The 27,995-nt window shown below is 38.9% G+C and overlaps 1 protein-coding gene and 1 pseudogene across 3 annotated transcripts in view; one reads left to right on the top strand and one right to left on the bottom strand.

Annotated features, from left to right (window-relative positions):
• The window catches only part of RCC1L (RCC1 like), a 54,384-nt gene that overhangs the window by 5,824 nt on the left and 20,565 nt on the right, over positions 1 to 27,995 (top strand). For 2 of the 3 annotated variants that reach the window (XM_077140997.1, XM_077140998.1), the window contains exons 2-6: positions 20,759 to 20,888; positions 24,177 to 24,305; positions 25,171 to 25,237; positions 25,863 to 25,914; positions 27,840 to 27,924. In XM_077140997.1, the coding sequence (XP_076997112.1) occupies positions 20,759 to 20,888; positions 24,177 to 24,305; positions 25,171 to 25,237; positions 25,863 to 25,914; positions 27,840 to 27,924 (463 nt within the window). Of the gene's footprint in view, positions 1 to 572; positions 1,158 to 20,758; positions 20,889 to 24,176; positions 24,306 to 25,170; positions 25,238 to 25,862; positions 25,915 to 27,839; positions 27,925 to 27,995 lie in introns of those variants that run through there. The other variant, XM_077141000.1, reaches the window with a different exon arrangement.
• On the bottom strand, positions 17,888 to 18,480 carry LOC143667782 (lactosylceramide alpha-2,3-sialyltransferase pseudogene; annotated as a pseudogene).

Consider the following 27,995-nt stretch of genomic DNA (forward strand, 5'->3'; position numbering starts at 1 on the left):
ATTAGAGAGTTTCGCAGCTATTTCTCACAGAGTGTATGTGAAGAATACTACACTCATCACCCAGAGTTCTGGGGGAACCCATAAAGAAGGAGAACATCAACTCTGTCCAGGAAGGAAGATGAGATACTAGGTTGACAGCGAGCTTCACAGAGGAAGCAAGCAGCTTATGAAATGGGACTTGCAGGATGAGTATTATTTTTATCTGGTCAAAAAGAGTACTCCTAGAGTGGGGTCAGCATGAGCAAATCCAGACAGGAAAGTAGTTTCTGTACAGAATTATACAGAAGGTAGAGTTATTCTGAGGCAGTGGTGCTTGTATGATGTGGTCACCCCAGCTTCTACCCCCTCCCGATCCAATGCTTAATGCTGATTAACTTCTAATTCCTCAGTATGCATTTGGGTTAAAATTGATTTCCTATTTTAATGTATTCCCATTAAATAAGACTATATGCTTCATCTGTCTCAATGTGAGGATTATTTCAAAAATGAAACTGATTTCAAAATTAAACAGATTTAAGTGTTCAGTCAATTTCTTGGATTTGCATTTTGGAAGATTTCTGTGGAGAAATTATAATGATTTCTCACAGCTTATTATTTCTTAGCAATTTGATTAAAGGTTCTGTAAGTTTGCTAATTCAGGTGTAGAACAACATTTAGGAAAACATTTTTAAGTGGTTTTATGATATGTGCAAGGGTATAACTATAATATAAGCATACAGTAATAGTTTCTGGCAGAAATCCTTTCAGGTATTTTAACCAGAGACTGCACTGAACCAACATAAAGCAGTTAGGGAACATTTGATGGTGACAAAAGGATTAACTGTACACAGAATCAGAAGACTGGGGCTCTAACCCCAGTGCTTCCAATTACTGGCAAAAGAGATTACAGCAAATGATAAACTCTGAATCTCGGTTGCCTCATCCATGAAACAAACATACTAATACCATGCATTCCTTACTTCTCGGAATTATTAAAATCAAAGCAGACAGTATATGCCATAGATTATGCAACAGTAAAAGACCTTACTGCTAAAAACCAATTGATAAAGATTTTACTAGGTTTCTAAACTTTAGTCTAAGAAGCCCTACTAAGGATCCCCTAACATGCAAAATGTAGAAGATGTGGAGATAGGATGGAGGAGGTGGCTCCCGAATGAGTAAGTTTTCCCTAAAAAAAAAAAAAAAAAAAAACAAAACTTATCTCTATTAAAATTTTTTGTTTCTTTGGTAAGCTCAGCTTTGTAAGCTTTGGTAAATTGAGTCAGTTTTGGTAGGTTGAGTTTTACTTGGAATTTGTCCCTTTCATTTCACTTACTTAATCTGTTGTATGAGGTTGTTTATAGTATTATTCATTTGTAATCTTTCTAATTTTTGTAAGGTCAGTAGTTATATCCACTCTTTCATTCCTGATTTTGGTATTTTTTTAAACTTTTTTTAATTGTATGATGTAACATACATACGAAGCAAAGAAAGAAAAAAGCAATAGTTTTCAAAGCACTCTTCAACAAGTAGTTACAGGACAGATCTCAGATTTATCATGGGCTACCATACCATCCTCCCAGATTTTACCTTCTAGTTGCTCCAGAATATGGGAGGCTAGAAGGAATAAATATTTTTTTTATCATCACAGTCACCTTTTTTTCTTTTTCTTTTTGAAAAATAACAAATATACAAAAAAAAAATAAATTTCAAAGCACAGCACAACAATTAGTTGTAGAACAGATTTTAGAGTTTTGTATTGGTTATATTCCACAATTTTAGGTTTTTACTTCTAGCTGCTCTAAGATACTGGAGACTAAAAGAAATATCAATTTTATGATTCAGCAATCATATTCATTTGTTAAAGCATACCTTCTCTGTATGACTCCACCATCACCTTTGATCTTTCTATCCCTCTCTTTAGGGTTATTTGGACTATTGCCGTTCTGACTTTTTCATGTTGGAAGGGGCTGTCAATAATATGAGGTAGGGAAATGGAACTAGCTGATGTTCTGGAGAGGCTGGGCTGTCTGGGTTTCAGGACTTATGTGGTTCAGGGACCCATATGGAGGTTGTAGGTTTCTGGACAGTTATCCTAGTGCATGGAACCTTTGTAAGATGTGATATCTTGCCCTAGGTGTTCTTTAGAATTGGCTGGAATGGTTTTGGTTGGGATTTGGCAAGTTATGATAGATAGAAATGTCTAACTGAAACTTGCATAAGAGTGACTTCCAGAGTAGCTCTTGACTGTATTTGAACTCTCCCAGCCACTGATACTTTATTAGTTACACTTCTTTTCCACCTTTTGGTCAGGATCGCATTGTTGATGCCATGGTGCCAGGGCCAGACTCATCCCGGGAGCCATCTCCCATGGCGCCAGGGAGATTTCCACCCCTGGATGTCACGTCTCATATTGGGGGAAGGACAATGGTTTCACTTGCATAGTTGGGCTTAGAGAGAGTGAGGCCACATCTGAGCAACAAAAGAGGTCCTCCGGAGGTGACTCTTAGGCATACCTATAGGTAGGTTAAGATTCTCTGAATAAGTTTCACAAGAGTAAGCCTCAAGATAAGGGCTTGGCCTATTGATTTGGGTGTCCCTTAATGTTTAACACAGTATCGGGATTCCCTAATGGTAAAGTTTAATAGTTCCTTATTTTTTCTCCCATCCCTCAAGATACTTTGCCAATACTGTTTGATTATCTGCTTAATATATTCTAGGATGTATCCAGGCATTACATTAGGTTTTACAAGATTAAAGGCCCTCATTATTATTCTGGGCTTCCTGTGTTGCAGTTGTTTAAATGAGCTATCCAGACAGGTTGAGTTAGATTATGTGCTACAGAAAATTTAGGTTCCAGACAATATAAACCTTTCTTCTTTTAGTCTCAAACAATAGGTGCGGTTCTAAAATATAGACAATGTCTTCCTTACCCCTTAATTCAGTGTAATTCAGTGTTCTAAATTACTTTAATCCTGATCATCTTTGTTCTTATCTCTAAAATCAGGTTATAGATACATAAAACAGCCTCTCAAAATCCAAAAATAATAATTACCAATCCAGACTAAATGTGTCTGCTACAAGTGCTTACAATCTAGGCCCTTGTTTTCTTATAAGCATTTTCTAAAGGAGATCATACAATAATTGTTCTTTCGTTTCTGGCTTAATTTTGCCTCACCACATGTCCCACAAGTTCATTTCACATCATTGCATACCTCACGACTTCATTCCTTTTTGTAGCAGCATAATGTTCAGTCACGTGTGTACACCATCATTTGCCAATCTACTTCTCACTCAGTGCATCTTTTAGCCACTTGCACTCATTTGGCGTTATGTATAATGCCCAAAGTCCACATTCCATCAACACTCTCAATTTTAGATAATTTCATTGTTCCCAAGAGAAAAATAACCAATAAACATGCCCTCACCAAATAGGACATTTAAACCTGCCCTTAACTCTTGTCCCTCCCCCCCATAATTTACTTCTGCTGTTGCTGTGGCACTGCTGATGTTTTCCTGTTAAATATAGCCCAAAGCAGCAGTAGCAGTTTTCCCCCTGTACCCTGGACCTAAGCACTCTTTTACATGAATCATACCTTTGAAGTAGTTCTTGGAAGAACTTATTTATAATTCTAGTGTTAATCAGTGGGGCATACGGATCTATACAACCCCTTTCAACCTTGTTCACCTTCAATATGTTAATGTTACTTATAGACCCACTAGAGAACTGCCTTCACTTCTATCTCTTCCCTGCCATTTGAGTTCAACCTTATTAGCTAACCATTCATCCATCTCTGGCTTCTATGGATCTCTAAAGTCCTGCATATTCTGTATTTTAAGCCTCTGATTTAACTTTACCATGGTCATGAAAGTGGAGTCATACAGTATCTATTCTTTTGTGTCTGGCTTATTTCACTCAGCATTATGTCCTTAAGGTTCATCCATCTTGTTACGTGGTTCAGGACATCATTTTGTCTTAATGCTGCATAATATGCCATCATATGTATATACCGCATTTTGGTATATACCACTGTCTCTTGATGGGCATTTTGGTTGTTTCCATCTTTTCACAATTGTGAATAATACTGCTGTAAACATTGGTGTGCAAATGTCTGTGTCACTGTTTTCAGCTCTTCTGGTTATATACCAAGTAGTGCTGTTGCTGGGTCATGGGGCAACTTTATATTTAGTTTCCTAAGGAACCGCCAAACTGTCTTCCTTGGTGGCTGTACCATTATACATTCCCATCAGCAGTGCCTAAGTGCCCCAGTTTCTCTATATCCTCTCCAATATTTAGTTTCCTGTTTGTTTAATAGCAACCATTTTATAGGTGTGAGGTGGTATCTCCTTGTAGTCTTGATCTGCATTTCCCTTACAGCTAATGAAAATGAGCATCTCTTCATGTGTTTTTTTTTTTAATTTTTTTATTAATCAAAAAAAAGAAAAGAAATTAACACAACATTTAGAAATCATTCCATTCTACAAATGCACTCAGTAATTCTTAGTATCATCACATAGATGTATGATCATCATTTCTTAGTACATTTGCATCGATTTAGGAAAAGAACTAGCAAAACAGCAGAAAAAGATATAGAATGTTAATATAGAGAAGAGAATTAAAATAATAATACTAATAATAAATATATATATATATAAAGGAAAAAGAAAAAAACAAAAACAAAAGATACAAACACACAAACAAACAAACAAAAAACCATATTTCAGGTGCAGCTTCATTCAGTGTTTCAACATAGTTACATTACACTTAGGTATTATTGTGCTGTCCATTTTTGAGTTTTTGTATCTAGTCCTGTTGCACAGTCTGTATCCCTTCAGCTCCAATTACCCATTATCTTACCCTGTTTCTAACTCCTGCTGGTCTCTGTTACCAATGATATATTCCAAGCTGATTCTCGAATGTCGGTTCACATCAGTGGGACCTTACAGTATTTGTCCTTTAGTTTTGGGCTAGACTCACTCAGCATAATGTTCTCTAGGTCCATCCATGTTATTACATGCTTCATAAGTTTAGTCTGTCTTAAAGCTGCATAATATTCCATCGTAGGTATACGCCACAGTTTGTTTAGCCACTCGTCTGTTGATGAACATTTTGGCTGTTTCCATCTCTTTGCAATTGTAGATAATGCTGCTATAAACAGTGGTGTGCAAATGTCCGTCTGTGTCTTTGCCCTTAAGTCCTTTGAGTAGATACCTAGCAGTGGTATTGCTGGGTCTTAATCCATTCTGCCATTCTATGTCTTTTGATTGAGAAATTCAGTCCATTAACTTTTAGTATTATTACTGTTTGGATAATATTTTCCTCTACCATTTTGGCTTTTGTATTTATATATCATATCTGATTTTCCTTCTTTCTACACTTTACTCCATACCTCTCTCTTCTGTCTTTTCGTATCTGACTCTAGTGCTCCCTTTAGTATTTCTTGCAGAGCTGGTCTCTTGGTCACAAATTCTCTCAGTGACTTTTTGTCTATAAATGTTTTAATTTCTCCTTCATTTTTGAAGGACAATTTTGCTGGATATAGGAGTCTTGGTTGGCAGTTTTTCTCTTTTAGTAATTTAAATATATCATCCCACTGTCTTCTAGCTTGCATGGTTTCTGCTGAGAAATCTACACATAGTCTTATTGGGTTTCCCTTGTATGTGACAGATTGTTTTTCTCTTGCTGCTTTCAAGATCCTCTCTTTCTCTTTGACCTCTGACATTCTAACTAGTAAGTGTCTTGGAGAACGCCTATTTGGGTCTATTCTCTTTGGTGTGCGCTGCACTTCTTGGATCTGTAAATTTAGGTCTTTCATAAGAGTTGGGAAATTTTCAGTGATAATTTCTTCCATTAGTTTTTCTCCTCCTTTTCCCTTCTCTTCTCCTTCTGGGACACCCACAACACGTATATTTGTGCGCTTCATACTGTCATTCAGTTCCCTGATCCCCTGCTCAAGTTTTTCCATTCTTTTCCCTATAGTTTCTGTTTCTTTTTGGAATTCAGATGTTCCATCCTCCAGTTCACTAATTGTAGCTTCTGTCTCTTTAGATCTACCATTGTAGGTATCCATTGTTTTTTCCATTTTTTCTTCTTTGTCCTTCACTCCCATAAGTTCTGTGATTTGTTTTTTCAGATTTTCTATTTCTTCTTTTTGTTCAGCCCATGTCTTCTTCATGTCCTCCCTCAATTTATTGATTTGGTTTTTGAAGAGTTTTTCCATTTCTGTTCGTATATTCAGCATTAGTTGTCTCAGCTCCTGTATCTCATTTGAACTATTGGTTTGTTCCTTTGACTGGGCCATATCTTCAATTTTCCGAGCGTTATCCATTATTTTCTGCTGGTGTCTGGGCATTTGATCAGATTTCCCTGGGTGTGGGACCCAGCTGGTTGAAAGCTTTTTCTGTGAAATCTCTGGGCTCTGTTTTTCTTTTCCTGCCCAGTAGGTGGCGCTCGTGACACTCGTCTGTCTGCACAGCAGTCGCCCGGGAAACTGTGCGTGGAGGCGGGGGTCGCTGGCCGCCGGGGCTTGGGAGAGTGCCGGTCCTAATTGCCCAGCTGGCCCGAAACGCCAAGCGTGACGGGAGGGCCCCGCTATCCAACGTTCCAAGTCAGACCAGGGAGCCACGTGCGTGGAGGGGACCCCAGTCACCAGCCGCCCCGGCCGGGAAAACGCGCGCCCCTCGGGTATCTCACCGCAGCAGATTCTCCCTGCCCGTTCAGCCATTCCAGAATGGGGTACGCTGTCTTTTTGGTCTCTGTCGTGACTCCGGGAGCTGTTTCGTATTGTTTCTGTTTCTTTAGTTGCTTTTCTGGAGGAGGAACTAAGACCCGCGCATCTTACTAAGCCGCCATCTTCTCCGGAAGTCCTCTCTTCATGTGTTTTTGAGCCATCTGTATTTGCTCTTCAGAAAAATGCCTATTCATATCTTCAACCCATTTTATAATTGGGTTATTTGTTCTTTTGTTGTGGAGTTGTGTGATTTCTTTGTATATGCAGGATATTAAACCTTTGTCTGATATATGATTTCCAAGTATTTCTCCTATTGAGTTGGCTGCCTCTTCACCTTTTTGACATAGTCTCTTAAGGTACAGAAACATTTGATTTTGAGGAGTGCCCATTTATCTATTTTTTCTTTTGTTGCTTGTTCTTTGAGTATAAAGTTTAGGAAGCACTCTCCTATTACTAGGTCTTGAAGATGTTTCCCTACATTTTCTTCAAGAAGCTTTATGTTACTAGTTCTTATATTGAAGTGTTGGATGTACTTTGAGTTAATTTTTGTATAGGGTGTAAGGTAAAGGTCCTCTTTCATTGATTTGGCTATTGTTATCCAGTTCTTCCATGCCCATTTATTGAAAAGGCTATTTAGTCCCAGTTCAGTGGATTTGAGGGCCTTGTCAAAAATCATTTGACCATAGATTTGGTGGTCTATTTCTGTACTCTAGATTCTATGCCATTGGTCAATACTTCTGTCTTTGTACCAGTACCATGCTGTTTTGATCACTGTGGCTTTACAATAAGTTCTAAAGTCAGGAAGTGTTAATCCTCTTGCTTTGTTCTTTTTAAGGATGCTTTTATCTATTCGAGATCTCTTTCCTTTCCAGATGAATTTGGTAACTGTCTTTTCCAAGTCTTGACAGTAGGTTGTTGGAATTTTAATTGGTACTGTGTCGAATCTGTAGATCAGTTTGGGTAGAATTGGCATCTTAGGTATGTTTAACCTTCTTATCCATGAACAGGGAATGTCTTTCCACCTGTTCAGATCTCCTTTGATTTCTTTTAACAATGTTATGTAGTTTTCTGTGTACAGGTCCTTTACATCCCTAGTTAAATTCATTTGCAAGTACTTGATTCTTTTAGTTGCTATTTTGAATGGAATTTTTTCCTTAACTGACTCTTCAGTTAGGTCATTGCTTGTATGTAGAAACATTACTGATTTTTACACATTTATATCCTGACACCTTGCTGAATTTGTTTATTAGCTCAAACAACTTTGTTGTAGATTTCTCAGGATTTTCCAAGTATAGTATCATGTCATCTGCAAATAATGAAAGTTTTACTTCTTCTTTTAAAATTTGAATGCCTTTTATTTCTTTGTCCTGCCTGATTGCTCTAGCTAGAACTTCTAGCACAATATTGAATAATAGTGGTGACAGTGGGCATCCTTGTCTCATTCCTAATCTTAGGAGGAAAGCTTTCAGTCTTTCTCCATTGAGTACGATGCTCCGCTAACAGTTTTTTCATATATTTCCTTTATCATATTGAGGAAGTTACCTTTAATTCCTATCTTTTGGAGTGTTTTTATCAGAAAAGGATGTTGAATTTTGTTGAATGCTTTTTCAACATCAATTGAGATGATCATGTGATTTTCCCCTTTTGATTTGTTAATGTACTGTATTACATTAATTGATTTTCTTGTGTTAAACCATCTTTGCATTCCTGGTATAAACTCCAGTTGGTCATGTTACATATTCTTATAATATGTTGCTGGATTCGATTTACTAGTATTTTGTTGGGAATTTTTGCATCAGTGTTCATGAGGGAGATTGGCCTGTAGTTTTCCTATCTTATGACATCTTTACCTGGTTTTAGTATTAAAATGATATTAGATTCATAAAATGAGTTAGATAATGTTCCTTTTTCCTCAGTTGTTTGGAAAAGTTTGAGCAGAGATTGGTGTTAGTTCTTTTTGGAATATTTGAGAAAATTCCCCTGTGAAGCCATCTGGCTCTGGGCTTTTCTTTGTAGGAAGATTTTTGATGACTATTTGAATCTCTTTACTTGTGATTGGTTTGTTGAGATCTTCTATTTCTTCCTGAGTCAGTGTAGTGTGTTTGTGTGTTTCCAGGAATTTTTTCATTTCATCTAAGTTGTCTAGTTTGTTGGCCTATAGTTGTTCATAGTATCCTCTTATGATACCTTTTATTTCTTCAGGGTCTGTGGTAACGCACCCCTTCTCATTTCTGATTTTGTTTATTTGCATTCTCTCTTCTTTTTTTCTTTGTCAGACTTGCTAGTGGCCCATCGATTTTATTGATTTTCTCAAAGAATCAACTTTGGTCTTACTGATTTTCTTTCTGTTCTTCTTTTGTTCTTCCATTCATTTATCTCTGCTTTAATCTTTGTTATTTCAGTTCTGTTTACTTTGGGGTTAGTTTAATGTTCTTTCTCAAGTTCCTCCAGTTGAGCCTAAATCTAGATTTTTTTTCTCTTTCTTTTTTTTTAATACAGGCCTTTAGTGCAGTAAATTTCCCTCTCAGCACAGCCTTTGTAGCATCCTATAAGTTCTGATATATTGTATTCTCATTTTCATTCGTCTCCAAATAGCTACTGATTTCTCTAGCAGTTTCTTCTTTGACCCAGTGGTTGTTTAAGAGTGTGTTGTCTGATCTCCATATATTTGTGAATGTTCTCATTCTTTGGTGGTTATTAATGTCCAACTTCATTCCTTTGTGATCAGAGAAAGTGCTTTGAATAATTTTAGTGTTTTTAAATTTATAAAGACCTGTTTTGTGTCCCAGCATATGATCTATCCTGGAGAATGTTCCATGAACACGAGAGAAGAATGTTTATCCTGGTGCTTTGAGTGCAATGACCTATATATGTCTGTGAGGTCTAATTCATTTACCAAGCTGTTTAACGTCTCTTTTCTTGTTGATCTTCTGTCTGCTTGTTCTATCTATAGAAGAGAGTGGGATATTGAAGTCTACTATTATTTTTGAAACATCTATCGCTCCCTTCAGTTTTGCCAGTGTCTGTCTCAAATACTTTGGAGCTCCTTGATTGGGAGCATAAACATTTATGATTGTTATTTCTTCTTGGTGAATTGTCCCTTTAAGTAATATATAATGTCCTTCTTTGTCTCTTATGATGTCTTTACATTTAAAGTCTATTTTGTCTGATATTAGTATGGGTACTCCTACTTTCTTTTAGTTACAACTTGGATGGAACATCTTTTTCCATCCTTTCACTTTCAATCTCTTTGTATCCTTGGGTCTAAGATAAGTCTCTTGTAAGCAGATATAGCTGGATTTTGTTCCTTAATCCATTCTGCCAATCTGTATTTTTAAATTGGTAAATGTAGTCCATTAACATTCAAAGTTATTACTGAAAAGGCGTTTCTTGAATCCACCATTTTTATCTTTTGGATTTTGTCAGATCTATATATTCTTTTCCCTCTCTCTTTTTATCCTTTTAGTTACCCTTATGGTACTCTTCAATTCTTTGCTCTCCTCAGAAGGAAGGAAGTTTTTCAATGGGCAGAACTCCCTTTAGTATTTGTTGTAGGGTTGGTTTCTTGTTGACAGATTCTTTCAGGAGTTGTTTGTGAAAATTTTAAATTCTCCCTCAGTTTTTTTTTCTTTGTTTTTTACATGGGCAGGCACCGGGAATCAAACCTGGGTCACTGTCATGGCAGGCGAAAACTCTGCCTGCTGAGCCATTGTGGCCCGCTCTCCCTCAGTTTTGAGGACAACTTGACTGGGTACAGAATTCTCAGCTGAAAGTCTTTCTCTTTCAGGATCTTAATTATACTACTGCTTTCTCGCCTTCATGATGCCAGTTGAGTCATCTGAACTCAATCTGATGTGGTTTCTCTTGTATGTAGTAGATTGTTTTTCTCTTGTTGCTTTCAGGATTTTGTTTCTCTTCAACATTTGGTAGTATGTGTTTTGGAGAAGGCCTATTAGTATGTGTTTTGGGGAAGACCTGTTTTGATTTATTCTATTTGAAGTTTGTTGAGCTTCTTTACTTACGTATTTAAGTCTTTTGTAAGGGTTGGGAAGTTTCCCCCCATTATATCCTAAACTAATCTTTCTAGCCCTTTACTCTGCTCTTCTTCTAGGATACCAGTGATTCTTATATTTATGTGCTTTGTTTTTTCCCATCATTTCCCTGAGATCCGATTCAAATTTTTCCATCTTTTTTTGCCATTTGATGTTTTGAGTGTTCGAAATCAGTTGTCCCATCCTTTAGTTCACTTTTCCTTTCTTCTACCTCTTCAAATCTGCTGTTGTGTGTCTCTAGTCTGTTTTTTATTTGGTCTGCAGCATCTTTAATCTCTGTGATGTCTGCTGTTTTTCTGTTTATTTTTTCAAATTCTTCTTTATGCTCTTCTCTAGTGTCTTCTTGATCTCTTTTATGTCATTAGCCATCCCATTTATTTTATTTAGTAGAGTTATATGAACATCTTTGATTAGTTGTTCCAATGTCCTTGTGTCCTCTGGTCCTTTTAGTTTGGTCATTAGGCAGGGCCATATCTACCTGCATTGTGATGTGTTCAGTGATCTTCTGATGCTTTCATGGCATTTAAATATCTTGATTGATTTACTTTGAAGTTGATTTCCTTTAGTAGTCTAAAGCCTTGTATTTGCAAGATGGTTGAGCAAGATGCAAGGCATGGGGCGGGGCACAACAGGGCAGTGATGGTTGCAGTGTAGGTGTAGGCTGGTGCCTGTGAGCATGGATGACCAGCAGTGGGGGAGGATGTGGCTGTGTGGATGCACGGGTCTGGGGGGCAGGGCCCTGGTGTGTACTGGTCTAGGGAGTGGGGCCCTTTGTGTACATTGGTGGGGTTAGGGCAGCGGGGTGGCGTTACACATGCATGGGTGGGGGTGGATGTGGCCCGGCTCCACAGGTCACCACTTGCTCAGAGCTGGGGGTGTGTTACTGGGGACCATGCGTGCACGAATCTGGGAGCACTGTAAACTGATGTACCCCTGCACAGAGCTCAGGGAGGGGCGGGGTGGGGCTGCTCGACTGTATGGGGTGGGGGCGGGTGTAGCCTGGGTATGAAAGTAAGGGCCAGCAGCTTTTATGTGCTGGTGACTGCCTGCAGGGGGCAGGGATTGGGAGGTAGGGTTTGGGAGGGGCAGGTTGAGACTGCGCTTGCACAGGAGAGGTGTGTTGGGCCGCAAGCTGTGGGGTAGGTATACGCACAAGGGGTTGGCAGGGCAGGGACGCTTGGAGTGCAGGGATGGGGTGCGGATGATGGGGTTCAGGTGCGTGGGGTGTGGGGTGAGTTGCGGTTCGTGGGCTACGCTGGGGAGGGTAGTGCGTTCAAGGAGTTCAGCTTGGTTTACTTCCTAGTTCTGGTCTCCCTGTCTATGCACTCCTGAGGGTTCTAGGCTTCCACTGATTTTGGTAATTGTATCTTCCTTTTTTCATTTGTCATTGTAACAGTAGAATTATCAATTTTCTTAATCGTTTGAAAGAACCAACTTTTGATTTAATTCATTTTCTCAAAAAGGTTGTTTCTCTTTTGTTTCTGTTTGATTGTTATCCATTGCTTGATTTGGGTTTAGTTTGTTCTTCTAGTTTTTGTAAGGTGGAAGGTTAGGCTGTTGCTCTGAGATTTCCTTCATTTTTGAGTAGGCATTTACAGCCATAAATTTCCCTCTAAGCACTGCTTAGCTGTAACCCATAAATTTTGTTTTTGTTTGTTTTAGAAATCTTTAATAATCTGGGTGGGCTATTGGCATGACCACATTTTTTCTGAGGCCATGTTTGACCTTTTGACCAAGGGGTCATCATCCAACAAAAACAAACCAGTTGAAAAACTGGTGTGAAAATTTATTTCAACTAATGGTTCAAACAACTGATGAGACTACTAGAGTTTGTGGAAATAGATATTGCCAATGTCTTACTAATATATTCCTGGGAAATAAAAAAGTCAGTGTGTGTGACACCTAAGGAACAATAAAGAAAGCAAGATAATACCCAGACTACATGATTTCTGAAATCTCAACTTAGCTTTGTCTAAAAATTATGAGACATCTCAAAGGTGTATACTCATCCCATTCCCACTCTGAAATAATTTTTCTAAGGCCAACCTAAATTTCTGGAGAAAATTTGTTCTCTGTAGGGAAAAAAAAATAACTCATTGATTTTTTTCTGTGGGTGTCAGTTCCAGTAAAAGTACATTAAAATACTGAGCATATATAAACCCTCCCAAGTTGCCTCAAAAACAATGATTATGTCCATGTAAGAGGGATGAGCATTTGTGCCTATAAAAGTATACAAAATTATTATAAAAATGACAGTAAAACTTCAGTTACTTGAGATCAAACTTTCGACACTTTGAAGCACCTAGAGAAAGTCCAAGCCCAGGAAAGTGAGTGTGGGTAGTTGGGGTGAGGGGGACCAACTCTGAAGGCAAAAGAAAAAACTTCTGACAAATAATTACCAAAGTTGGTCTCTAATAACCTCTAATTGGCTAGTGCCAATTATGGCTGGTCATAAAAAAAATGGACCTTTTTTATTCAGTTCAGGCATCTACTGCATGTGAGGCTTGATTCTGGTCACAGAAGTTGAGAGGCATGGGCAAAGGATGTATAAAGGAGACACCAAGGAGGAGTGTGGGGTTGGGGGCCAGACCTGACATTTGCTGAAAACCGACCATGTGCCGACTGCTGAGCCACGCGTTTTGCAGCAGCCTTGCAAGGCAAGTGGTACAGGAGTCCACATTTATCAGTGTGGAGGCACTCATTAAATTAAGAAAGTTGTCTGAGGAAGTTTCAAAGTCTTTTTTTTTTAAATATTCGTGCTTATCTAACCAGTCCCTAAGGAATGGGGGGTGTGGGTGGAGTGGAGATATATGGTGTAAGCCTGTCCTGAGTCACTGGAGAGCTGTGAATGAGTTTCCTAAGTTTTAATTTTCAAAACTAAGTAATTTAATGGGCAATTTAAAAATGTTTTCTACAAAACAAACGCTGTCTTACAAAGTAGAATGCAAAATCATACAAAATGTTAAGAAAAGGTATAAAACTTGAAATAGACTATTTTGCTCTGGTTTAAATGCTGTGACCCAGGTCTCTGCCCTGTATATGCCCAGAAAGAAGCAAAAGTAGAAGACATTGTGATGGGCTGGGAGTAAAAACTGTATTAGCTGCTTCAGGAGAACATGAGAGAAATGAGAATTGAGAGTGGTGGCAGCACCAACAGAACTGGAGAGTGGGAAAGATTGGGAATAGGAGGGAGCATGAGTAGTGACAGGTGGTCAAGTGGTCTGACAGCAAAGACAAGAGTAACTAAGAGACAGGAGCTAGAGCAAGCCTGTTCCCTGGGAGAAAGCCACTGACCCAACATTTATTCAGAAGAGTTCTCAGCTGTCTGGGGGTCAAGGAGCTTAATTTGCTAGCCCTCACTACAGTATCCTCAGTAAGGTCTGTGCCTTACAGCAGCAGCAGCATCCAAGAAGGACATTTTAGGATTTTAACTCAACTAGTTTCTTTGAAGACAAAAATTAATGAGCTAGACCGTGAGAGCTCCCCAAAACCTTTTATTTTCTTCATTGCCTGTGCTTGTTTGAAAATATTGTGTACCCCAGAAAAGCCCATTTTAATCCTGATTTAATCTTGTGGAGACAGCCGTTTCTTTTAATCCTGATTCATTGATGTAGCTTGCAATCTTTTGGTTAGATTATCTTCATGGAGAGGTGACATACCCAATTGTGAGTATTAAACATTTGGTTAAATGGAGATGTGCCTCCACCCATTCCAGGTGGGTCTTGATTAGCTTACTGGAATCCTTTAAAAGAGGAAACATTTTGGAGAGAGTCAGAAATGAAAGAAACGAGAGAAATGGCAGAAGCCTCAGAGCTGACAGAAACTATATGGCAGAGTTTACAGACACATGGAGAACAGAGATATGGATATTTGGAGATGCTTGGAGCCCAGCAGACGTTGCCATGAGATGTTAAGCAAGCCAGAACCTGGAGAGAGCCAAGGGAAGCCAAGAGATGAAAGCCCGCTCTGGAGAAGCAAAATGAGGAACCCCCACAGGGACAGAGGCTGAAAGCAACAGAGCCTAGGAGCAAGGGACCAGCAGATGCCAGCCATATGACTTCCCAGCTGACAGATGTGTTCCTGACCCATTGGCCTTTTTTGAGTGAAGGTAACCTCTAGATGGTGCCTTAATTTGGATGCTTTCACTTCTTTAGAACTGTAAACTTGTAAAACTTATTAAATTCCTGTTTTTAAAAGCCACTTCAGTTATAGTATTATCACATTCCGGCAGCTTGCAAACTAACACAGGAGGCCTCAGAGAAGGGCTAGGAACCTCTCTTTAACTGGCCTCATAACAGCAGCCTTGCTGGACCAGTACGGTGGTTCATCATCCTGGAAGTGCCTCCTACACCTCTCCCACCAAACAGAGAACCAGGACTGTCTTCAAAGGAGTGGCCGTTCCTCTGCTTCCCCTCAGTTACCTTGTATTCTGTGTGCAGTACTCAGAGTTTTTACAGATTAAATTATTTTCTTAAAATACAATAAAGTGGGCGGTGCAACGGTGGCTCAGTGGCAGAATTCTCACCTGCCATGCCAGAGACCGAGGTTCAATTCCTGAAGCCTGCCCATGCCAAAAAAAAGTAATAATAATACAATAAAGCATTGTTAGATCAGGTTCTTGTTGCAAAGTCTTTCCAACTCAAGTCCGTTCTCAAAATTGACTTAAAATATATTGTGCAGGGTGGGCCACGGTGGCTCAGCAGGCAAGAATGCTTGCCTGCCATGCCAGAGGACCCGGGTTCGATTCCTGGTGCCTGCCCATGTTAAAAAAAAATATATGTGTGTATATATATATATATATATATATATATATATATATATATAGTGCAAAAATGAACACTGAGTTCCTGATCCACAATAGATGGAGGTGGCCTAAGGATACAACGACTGAGGAATACAGAAGGGGAAACTATGCTGTATATATACAATGGACTACTGAGTGGCCACAAGAAGAAATGAAGTTGTGAGGCATGCAGCTATGTGAATGAACCTTAAGGATTGTATGTTGAATGAATTGTCAGGAACAAAAAGACAGATATCGTGCCTCAATTGTGTGGACTAACTATAATATAAAAACTCGGTGAACTGAAGTAGAGAACATGGGTTATCAGGTTGGGGCCTATTGTAAAGGGTCCAAGATTGTTAACTCTTACACAATCACATATATTTAGGAGGTGTAACTGTTAATTCTAAATTCTGAGTTACTGAGCTGTTTGTATATAACCTGGTTGTTCCCAGAAACTTTGGATATTTATGTGACACATAAATATGCTGACTCAGATTTAGAGCTCTAACTAACTCCCGTATAGGAAGTGTTTAAAAAGTTGAAAAAATAATTGGACTTCGATAGAGATATGAATGAAGCTAATCTGAATAGGACTAAGGTATATCAGAATACATGGTAAAGAATGATATCGTCCATATTTTAAAACTTCAGCTTCTGTGTGAGACCAAAGGGAGAGATGTTAATTTGGTGAAAAATCTGTGTTTTGGGTAGTGCATTTCCTAATTTAATTTGTATGGTCAGTTTAGTTGAACACCATAAGTACATGGAGTCTTGAATTGGGCATGAGATTTTGTTGGTTTGTCCAGGTTAGTGTGATGTTTGATACATCCCAGAGTAATTTAGGCAGTGAATAAAGAAGAATTTGCAAAGTCCCCTTGGGGGAATGGGGAGAAAGGAGGAAATATTCAGCTTCCCCATTTGGGGAATTTCTGATATTCTCTCAAGCAGTGGGTAAAACCAAATCAATAGGCCAGGTCCTCAATCTTAGAGTTCACCCTATGAAACTTATTCCTGCAAATGATAGGCTAAGCCTACTTAAAATTAGGCCTAAGAGTCACTCCCAGAGAACCCCTTTTGTTGCTCAGATGTGGCCTCTCTCTCTAAGCCAACTTGGCAGGTCAACTCATTGCCCTCCATCCTATGTGGGACATGACTCCCAGGGGTATAAATCTCCCTGGCAATGTGGGACAGAAATCCCAGGATGAGCTTGGACCTGGCTTCAAGCAATTGAGAAAGCCTTCTTGATCAAAAGGGGGAAGAGAGAAATGAGACAAAATAAAGTTTCAGTGGCTGAGAGATTTCAAACAGAGTCGAGAGGTTATCCTGGAGATTATTCTTATGCATTATATAGATGCCCCTTTTTATTTATTTATGAAACAAAACCACATACAAACACAAACATTCTTACCATATGATCATTCCATTGTTATTATATAATCAGTAACTCTTAATACCATCACATAGTTGTATATTCATCATCATGATAATTTCTTAGGACATTTGCATCAGTTCAGAAAAATAAACAAAAAGAAAACAGAAAAAAATTCGTACATACCATACCCCTTACCCCTTCCTTTCATTGATCACTAGCATTTAAATCTCCTAAATTTATTTTAATATTTGTTCCCCCTATTTATTTATTTTTAATCCATATGGTTTACTCATCTGTCTATAAGGTAGATAAAAGGAGCATCAGACACAAGGTTTTCACAATCACAGTCACATTGTGAAAGCTATATTGTTATGCAGTCATCTTCAAGAAACATGCAGCCTTGATTCACACAGCCTTGATTCTTGAAGATGATTGTATAAAGATATAACTTTTACAGTGTGGCTGTGTGATTATGAAAACCTTGTGTCTCATGCTCCTTTATCCAGGGTATGGGCAGATAAGTAAAAAAATATGGATTAAAGAATAATAATAGGGGGGGACAAAGGGTAAAATAAATTGGATAGATGGAAAAATACTAGTGGTCAATGAGAGGGAGGGATAAGTTGTATGGTATCTGTGAGCTTTTTCTTTTTTGTTTTAATTTCTTTTTCTAGAGTGATGCAAATGGTCTAAAAATGATCATGGTGATGAATACACAGTTATGTGATGATATTGTGAGCCATTGATTGTACACCAGGTATAGAATGTATGTGTGTGAAAATTTCTCAATAAAAATATTTTTTAAAAAATGAACACTGGCATCAAATAAACAATAATTTTAAAAAGTGGGGAGAGCTAAGCTTTTTTTTTTTTTTAATTAAGAGTTAGAAACACCAGCTGCACTTCAAAGAATTTGCAGGATGAAATGCATCAAGAAGACTATTAAAAACAGCTCTCAGAGTCAGAGTTACATTTTCAAGTGAGGTTTTCTGTGTTCAAAATTTATACTGGATGTTCCCTCTAGATTCTTCACAATATCTTCTCTGACCACTGTGAGGAGGAACTTGGTCTCTGCTTTCACATTATGAATGATCTGAAAGTTCATGGCAGCCATACAGAGATTGTCAAAGTAGTGCAAAGGTGTTTTGTGTTGATTGTGGTCATATCCAAAATCCTCCAGACTGACTTCATCACACAAATGTGACTGAGACAAGGCAATGAAGCCAATCATGGGGACCTTCTTATCTGAACCCCAAATCCTTGACTGTGGCTCTGGGTATTGAAGGCTTTTAAAGGCAGTCTCTTTGATAATAACTGGATTCAAAGTTCTCATATATTTTGACTAGTGGAATTTTTTTTCTGCCACCTGCTTCCAAAAGAACAGTGACATCCAGGATGGCAGATTTTCAGTTTTTACCATTGCTTGGAACCAGTTGAAGTCAACACTTTTAAGTAAAATAGCACAAACAAGTCATTGGAATAATATTCAAGGTTAGACATGTCCTCTATGTAAGTCATCCTTAAAATAGTTTTGTTTCTAACATGCTCTGATTATCCCTGAACTGGTGTTCTCTTTGATTTTATCACTGCCTCAAGCAGCTGTGAGGGTCAACAGTTGCCTCTGATTGTTTTCAGCAAACACCCCCAAGAAAAAGGGTGTACAACAATCAGTGGCACATGTACATTCATATTTTGCTAAAAGTTTTGTTGTTGTTAGAGTTGTTTTTTAATCATGAAATGATCTTAGATTTTATCAAATAATTTTTCACATCTGTGAAGATTAATATGTGATTTTTTTCCCTTTTTTCTTTCATGTGGGAGTTATTGATTGATTTTGGAATGGTAAACCACCTTTGCATCTTTGGAATAATCCCAGCATGGTCATGATGATATCCTCTTAATAGTATCATTGCATTTTCATCTGATAATTTCCTTATTTTAAAAAATTTTATTTATTAAAGATACCAAGCATATAGATACAAACATTCTTACCATATGATCATTACATTCTACACATATAATCAGTAATTCAAAATATCATCAAATAGATGTATATTCATCATCATGATCATTTCTTAGAACATTTGCATCAATTCAGAAAAAGGAATAAAAAGAAAACAAAAAAATTGATACATAGCATACCCCTTCCATTGATCACTAGTATTTCAGTCTACTAAATTTATTTTAACATTTCCAACAATACAATTTAATAGTTATTGTTTTTTGCAGTTGTCTTTTAAAGCATTTAAGAGAGGAAAAGAGAAAATTATATTTATATAATGTTTTATATTTATATAGTTTATTTCACTGATGTACTTCATTTCTTCTTGTGATTTTTTAGTCACCATGTGCCAACATTTTCTTTCAGCCTAAAGAACTTCGTTCAGTACTTATTCAGGCAGGTCTGCTGGCCCATGTATGACTTTCTCATTTCTAGGATCTCTCTCTTAAATTCCTGACCGATTGGCCATTCCTCCTACCCCAGTCAGGCCTGTATACAGCCTTATGTTTGTTCCTTATCAAAGGATACAACCTTTGGTAACTGACATTTTCATTAGGATTAGATTAGATTTACATGTGGTCTCTGAAGACAGACTACATTGGCCTCTGATAAACTTTAAACAGCTGAAAGATAGTTGGGGATAACTAGGGTGACCATATAATTTGTTTTCGAAACCAGGGTCCCCCCCCTTTTTTTTCAGTGGTATATTCATCACCATGATAATTTTTAGAACATTTGCATCACTCCAGAAAAAGAAATAAAAAGAAAAAAGCAAAAACCCATACATCCCCTTTCCCCTCCTCTGATTGACCACGAGTATTTCAATCTACCCAATTTTTTTTACCCATTATCCCACCCCTATTGATTATTTTTTGTCCTAATTTTTTTTTACTCATTTGTCCATAGTCTGGATAAAGGGAGCATCAGCCACAAGGTTTTCATAGTCACATGGTCACATTGTAAAAGCTGTATAGTTAAGCTGTATATAGAAACTAGGATGGTCCCAGGCCAACTGGAAATAGGCCACTTTGGGTGGTATGGAAAGAGGGTCAACTTTAAAGTTAGACAGCCTTTGGTTTGCTTCCAGCCCCACCAGAAGCCTCTTCTGGTGGAAGAGGAGGCTGATGGAAGTTTCTCCATCTGGTCAGTGAAGGTGAGGGTTGATGACAGTGGGGATAAGACACCCAACAAAGAACCTGGTGCCATTAATGTATTAACTTCACAGTGGCTGTAATACTACTTATTATGGTTTGTAGAAATGGTTTGAGAATTGAATGAATTCTGGACTCTGCCTCCACATATTTGCTGGTGACTGCCCTGGGCAAGTTACTTGACCTCTAGGAGCCTTGGTTTCCTTATTTACTGAGTAATAGTAATAGTAACAGCAGCAGCAATAACAGGTACCGTGAAAGCTCTGACATAAAGGCAGGTCCCGTTTGCTGTAAGAACTGTGGCTGTGTTAACTCATGTAGTCCTCACAACACAGCCCTATGACAGAGCTCTATCACTGTCCCCATCTTACAGATAGAAAAAGGTTAAGTAATCTGTTTCAGGTCACAGCTGGTGAGGGGTACAGCCAAAATTCAGACTGTGAATCTAAGTGCTAGGCTAAACTTTTAGTGAATGGGGTTGATGATAATATCTACTTCAGGGGGTAATTATGAATATTAAATGAGATTGAGTACATCAAACACTGAAGACAATAGTAAGTGCTCAATAAATGTTAGTTGTTATATTAACAGTATATAGTCTCGAATTTGTTAAGTAATCTGTCATCTATTGCTGAAAAAACTTGACATCACAGATAGTTAATGCTTCATGGGGTCTCTTTTTCAGATCTCATCTGCTGCCTGTGGCTATGGATTCACATTGCTGTCCTCTAAAACGAAGGATGTTACGAAAGTCTGGGGCATGGGACTCAACAAAGATTCTCAGCTTGGATTTCACAGGAGCCGGAAAGATAAAAGTGAGCACATTCACTCTGGCTTTTCTCTGCTGCAATGGGTCTGAGCAAGCTCTTTTGATTTTCAAGGATTTGATTATGTAAGCTAAGCCATAACAACAGAATAAATGGAGTCTTAAAAGAATGTTTGTCACCATCTGGACTAGGTTATTTTTCAGCCCCTTCAGTAACTACATTGAGCCTTCAGGCAAAGAGAAGGAACCTGGCATTTTTCTGATAAGTGAAGCTATTTCTTTTTGGCTCCAAAGGAATGACCTTTCTTTCCTAGCTGGGCGATAACCTGAAATACTTTATGGTGCCTAGGATATGGACTGGGGGAAATATTCAGTGAAATCTTTAGAGGCATTATTCCAAGTGTTGGAAACTTGGATTATAAAAATAGTCCAAATTGTTAGAAATAATTTATGATGACATTTTAACAGATAGACATTAGCCAAACAATATTATAAAAATAATCAGCATTTTTTCAGATAACAGGGAAATTACCCAAACATACATATTGGATGAACCTTTCTCTTCATTTGTTTTTCCTATTCCCTTGTTCATATGCAAATATAATTTTACATAATTTTGATCATAGCATATACTTTGCATTCTGCTTTTTTCACTTGTATGTCAGAAATGTTTTGTGTTAGTATTTATTAGCTCTGAGATGCCAGATTGCATTTTTTCAATACCTTTTATTAGCAACAATTCTGAACATATACCAAGGTGGACAGAATAGTATAACTCACCTCCATGTACTGTCACCAGCTTCAGCAGTCATCAGTTCACATCAGTCCTGCTTTTTTCATTTCCCACACATTCTCCCAATAAATTTGAAGCCAGTCCCAACATTTTATGATTTCATTTGAAAATATTTTAGTGTATATCTAAAAGAAGACTCTTAAAAGAATACCTACAAATATTATCATTCCTAAAAATAATTAACAGTATAATCCCTTAATATCATCAAATAGCTAGTCAGTGTTAATATGGCTAGTTTTCTCATGATTGTCATTAGATTTAAAAAAAAAATTTGTTTGCATCAAGATCCAGATAAGTTCCCCTCATTGCAGTTGATTGCTAACTCTTTTAAAAGACTTTTTAAAAGTCTAAGTCTTTTTTCACCTTTTTTTCTTTGAAGAAATTGCATTGTTTATTTTATGGAATTTTCTAGTCTGGAGTTTCCCAAATGTATCCCTGTGGTGCCATTTAACAATCATCTGTCCTCTGTACTTCCTGTAAATTGATAGTTGGATCTAGAACCAGATTACCTTTAAATATTATATTACCCCAGGCACCTAGGAATCTATGAAGGTAGCAGTGGAATATGTGAGTCACTTTTTTAGTATTTTGAAGTACTGTATATTTTCAGCAAATGAGGCTGCGTAGGCTAACAACATTGTCCAGTTTCTTCGATTTTGCCCAGAATTGTATCTTTTTTATTTTATTTTATTTTATTTTTTTATTAATTAAAAAAAAAATAACACAACATTTAGAAATCATTCCATTCTACATATGCAATCAATAATTCTTAATATCATCACATAGATGTATGATCATCATTTCTTAGTGCATTTGCCTCAATTTAGAAAAAGAAATAGCAAGACAACAGAAAAAGAAATAAAATGATAATATAGAGAAAAAAATTAAAAAATACAAAAAATATATAAAAAAAACAAAAAAAACCTATAGCTCAGATGCAGCTTCATTCAGTGTTTTAACGTAATTACATTACAATTAGGTAGTATTGTGCTGTCCATTTTTGAGTTTTTGTATCCAGTCCTGTTGCACAGTCTGTATCCCTTCAGGTCCAATTACCCATTATCTTACCCTATTTCTAACTCCTGATGGTCTCTATTACCAATGACATATTCCAAGTTTATTCTCTAATGTCAGTTCACATCAGTGAGACCATACAGTATTTGTCCTTTAGTTTTTGGCTAGACTCACTCAGCATAATGTTCTCTAGGTCCATCCATGTTATTACATGCTTCATAAGTTTATTCTGTCTTAAAGCTGCATAATATTCCATCGTATGTATATACCACAGTTTGTTTAGCCACTCTTCTGTTGATGGACATTTTGGCTGTTTCCATCTCTTTGCAATTGTAAATAATGCTGCTATAAACATTGGTGTGCAGAATTGTATCTTTTGATGAATCTGTTATCCTGTACTGTACATCAAAAGCTCTCTTTGCAAATTATAACAGTCAATGACAAATACAAATAGGCAAATATATTAATATTATTATTATTATTATAATGATGATGCCATTTATTTGGTAGACAAAATCTTTTGAAACATGGGGTCCATGGGGGAAAATAGAGGAGTCATTACTGAGGAGTGGATTGGGACCCAGTATCTTTGTACATTGTCTCCGTAATGCTGACCTGCATTATAAATGTTCAAAAGCTCATTGTTTAAAACTCCCTACATAGGCTTACTGGCTTCTCCAGTAGCAAAGAGCAGTTAAGATTCTACTTTGGAGTGACTTCCATGGAATTTTCCCCTTACTTTAAGTAATAGCAGTTTGGGGATAATTTTGCCTAATTCTTTGTGGCAAAAAAAGTAATTCCCCAAAGGGTATGGAGAATTGGCATGCATTTGACAGGTTGGTATTAAATCCGGGAGAAGCCGGCTATAGCAGTGGCTCCCTAAAGAAGACCGTGGGGCACATGAATCTCTCCCTTTGCTGCTTGGTGCCCCTTGTTCATTGAATGAAAGGATGTTTACCAAGGATTTAAAATTTATTTTAAATTTTACTTCTTTTTTTAAGAAATAATATGTTCGTAGTTCAGAGTTCTAAATGGTGAAGAGTTTGCTTCCCACCACTATCTCCCCAGCATATGATTTTTCTCCCTGAAGCAACCTGTGCCAACAGTTTCCAGTTTATTCTCCTAGAGAGATTTAATACATAGGCGAGCAAATGCATCCGTGTGTTCTCTTTTTACTCCTTTTTATAGAAGTAGTATCATGCAGTATGTGCTACTAAGAAATCTCAACAGGTATTGCAGGAAGAAGTTTTTTATTTTCCTTTTAAATTCAAGTCCTAGTAAATGTTGTGAAGAAATTTACATAATAAAACTCTGGTGTAATGGAGGTAGTGCAATGCAGTGGGTGGAAACCCGGTTCTTGTCCTAGCCTTGCTTAGGGACCTTGGGTATGGCGTTCCCATGACTGGTTCTTTCTTCTTGAGTCAAAATGCGGTGGTTGGACAGCATGGATTTCTCATGTTAGAAATGCTATCACTCTAAATCACTGTAATGTGATTTAAAAAATTGAACCTGTTTTGTTTTTCTTTTCAGCCAAGGGTTATGAGTATGTTTTGGAGCCCTCACCCATCCCACTGCCTCTGGACAGACCTCAGGAAACACGGGTGCTACAGGTCTCCTGTGGCAGAGCCCACTCCCTTGTCCTGACAGACAGGGAAGGAGGTAAACTGACCCATTCAAGGTTGATGAGGGATTGGAGGACACTTTTATTGTGAAAAAGAGTCTTGTCATCAGGGCTGAAGTGGATTGTTTGATTGAGCCACATCTAATTAGTCAAACTGCTGGCATTTGCTGAGCAAATCATTAGGATTGCCCAAGAGCTATAGTGGACAGACTATGATAACTTTTTCTTGACCTCTCCTCTCTGTGGTTCTTGGAAAATCACAGGTATTTAAAAATGTGACAGAGCCCACAAGCCCGCCTTGTTAAGGCCCCCCACCCCCGTTGTAGTGAAGGCACCAAGCCAGGCTTGTGTATGTAGACTGCCTTTTCTAACTGGTGCTGGAAGAAGCTTGTTTGCTAGAAGTTTTTCCAAGTGGTATGGCTTTCAGAGTCTAAGGCCTCTCTCCAGAAGAGGAGACATTTTTGGAAAGGCCAACTTGAATAATTTTTAAAATTCAGTTTTTAGTTGTGTGCTTTGTAGAAAAGGTGAAGGTGGTGTTTAGGAGTTCTTAAAAGAGGGGGGTTTGATGTTGAGGAGAGCCTTGTAGCAGGAGCAGGGCCTGGGGTGCTGGGGCCTTTCATGGGAGGATGTGAGCCTCATAATCTGGAAGAATAAGAGAAGAGGGTCTGGAGTGGACGGCAGAGGAGCAGTCAAGGTGGCCTGGGCTGCTGTGGTGGCCTGATCTCCAACATGCCTGTGGGTGTGCCTGCAGAGACTAGGAAAGTCCGAGAAGGAAATTGAGTTATGGTGGGCAATTTTGGTGGGCACTGGGACTAGGACCAGTTTTGAGATCCCTCCCAGTCCTGACATTTTAGGATTCTGTGAATTAGTAGAGCTGATATAATTGTCTTTGTTACTCTTTAGTCTTCAGCATGGGAAACAATTCTTATGGGCAGTGTGGAAGAAAGGTGGTTGAAGATGAAATTTACAGGTGAGTTCCCCAAAGGACTACCCCCTCCCTTTGCTGTATGAAGAATTGATCAAGCCACTTTCTTGAGTGATTCCTATGTGATAGGCCCACAGAGCAATAAAAAGCAAGTTTCCCTGTGCTTGTGAGGGAGTAGTGAGAGCCCAGTGGCAAGGTGTGAAGCATTTTGTTCCACTTCAGGGTGCGCTCCAGGTGGGGTGGGGGTGGATGAGCACTGGTTGTGATGTGTAGAATTTCTTTGAATAAAATATTTTTTAAAAAGATAATTCTGATTTTTATCAGATTAGTTAGCTTAAAAAACCTCTTTATTTTTGTTCTGATCATTTTAGTCTTAAAAAAATTTCCTTTCTGGTTCCTCTGCTGGTGCGCTTAAATACCAGTCTTAATTTGGGCTGCATATTAAAATTGCCTAAGGATTTTGTTTCAGTTTCATGCCTAGGCCTAGCTCTGGCTGGTTTTTGACCCTGGGAGTTTCCCACATAGTTGCTATGTTACCATAAAAGTAAGCCAAGAGATGGTAGTGTGAGTAGGAGCTGGCTAGGTTGGGTTTGGAGGGGAGGGGGCCAGGATTGCACACTGCTTACCTTGACCATATCTCCTTCTTCTCCCTGATTGTTCCTGGCTATAGTGAAAGTCACAAAATCCACAGAATGCAGGGCTTCGATGGCCAGGTGGTCCAGGTAAGAAATTGCAGACTGAGAGCCACCCGTCCCATTCCCTGGGTACTTTTGAATGGTTGGATAGGGTGATGGCAAACTTGTTAGAGGGTTTTCTGAATTGTAAATTATTTCAATAAAAATCATTGCCTGCCTGCTATAAGTGGGTGAGGATTTACACTAGATCCTAGGAGTACAAAGTTGAATAAGATTTAGGGAGGGATAATGCTCCAGTGGGAGAGAGAGCTTAAAAGTAATTAGCTGTTTCCTAGTGTACTTAGTTCCCTGTGTGTCCCAGACTGGTATTATGCTCACTGTTTTATTCCCGTTCTTGGTATAGTACATGGCATATGGTAGGGATTTAGAATAAATGCTTGAATACATGTATGAGTGTGTACAGAAAGTGTTACAGGGGCATCAAAAGGGGAATTGTTAAGAGCCCCAGGGCTGGATAGGAGGGAGAAAAGACGTGGGAGGTGGTAGAGGAGTTTACCAGCTAGATCAGGGATGGGTGAAAGGAAAAGGTTTTAAGACAGAGGGGAAGGGGCCATGTAAACAGAAGACAGGTTTTCCTGGCCTAGAGTATGCAGTGGAACTGGAGATTGGTAGCTGAAGGGGCAGTGTGGTGAAATCAGCTAGATGACAGGGTAGATGTGGATGATGCTTTCCTAAGGAGTTTAGACTTCATCCTCTTTACAGTCAGGGGTTGTCAGAGGTTCTGGTAGGGCAAGTGACAGTCAAATCACGATCCTGTCAGAGAGGTAACTTTGAGCATGGTGTGGTATAGAGTTGGGGAGGGGCTGATGAAGGCTAGTTGGGAAGCGATGGGGAGAAGGAGTGGGTGGGAGACACACATAAGGAGAGAATTGACTGGATTTGGGGCTTGGTTCGATGGGCAGGGAGTGAACTAGGAGTCGAGTTTGACTCCAGTAAGCAAATGAGTGGATGCTGATGCTCCTAACCAAGATGGGAAGGACTGGAGGAGGGGCAGGCTTAGGTTGGGTGGTGAGGGCAAAGTGAGGGGTGGGGGAAGAAAAAGCCATTTGGTTTTAGGCAGGATGGACATAAGGTCGCAGTAGTGGGGAGTGGCTCTTGCATAGGCTTCAAGAGTCACGTGGATGGAATTTCAGGTCCCTGTTCCTCCACTGAATTACTGAGTGACTTTGAGCTTCAGATTTTCACCGGGGGTTGTGGTTCTGTGTGCCTCAAACTTAGCATGGTGCCTGGCTTTGTAAGAAGGGATACCATTTTTTCTATTAGTTGGGTGTCTAGAACAGGGCAGAGCGGATCTCTATATAAGAACATCTCATTAATGAAGATCACAGGACCAGATGTCCCTCGTTGGACTAGATGTCAAGTGTTATTTAGTCTTGTTTTTCTCTTTTGGGTTTATAGTAAATTCTGTACAAGTCATGCCCCCAGTTTCTGTCATTTTACTTCTCACAAGTGTATCAAGGATAATACAGTGAAAATTAATGGAAAAACATATCTGAATCAGCTCAGTAGAGTTGTTGAGGCTGGAGTAGTAACAGTGTCAGGGTGACAGCTGAAGCCTTGGGAATGGATGCTGTTTCCCAGGAAGTGTGAAGAGTGAGGAGAGAGGAGAGCAGAAGACAAAACCTTGGCAAGGATTCCAACACTGAGGGTGAGCTAGTGAACAAGATTGGCAGCCGTTAGAGGTGCAGGGGAGAGGAGTAGGGAGAGAAGGGTTTGTGAAGGAGAGTGGTTCCTTCAGGACGGAGGCCTTGCCCCTTAGCACATCGAGCCCTTTAGCAGGAACAGCTTCAGTGCAGTGGGAGCCACAAGCTGTGCTGCGCCCGACCTCTTCTCCGGGGCTCAGGTACTGTGGGGCCAGTATGGATTGGGACTGGCTTTTGAGAGCCATTGTCTAGGGCACTTGGGGTCCTGAGTGTTTCTTCTCATCAGCCTCACCTCTCTCCATCTTATAGGTTGCCTGTGGTCAGGATCATAGTCTGTTCCTAACGGACAGAGGCGAAGTCTATTCTTGTGGATGGGGCGCAGATGGGCAGACAGGTAATGTACTTTTCACCTGCTTGGGACCGTGCGGGGTCCTGTCTGTGCGATAAGAAGCTGTGATCTGTAGA

Source organism: Tamandua tetradactyla, chromosome 23 (genome assembly GCF_023851605.1).
Source record: "Tamandua tetradactyla isolate mTamTet1 chromosome 23, mTamTet1.pri, whole genome shotgun sequence".
Classification (NCBI taxonomy): domain Eukaryota; kingdom Metazoa; phylum Chordata; class Mammalia; order Pilosa; family Myrmecophagidae; genus Tamandua; species Tamandua tetradactyla.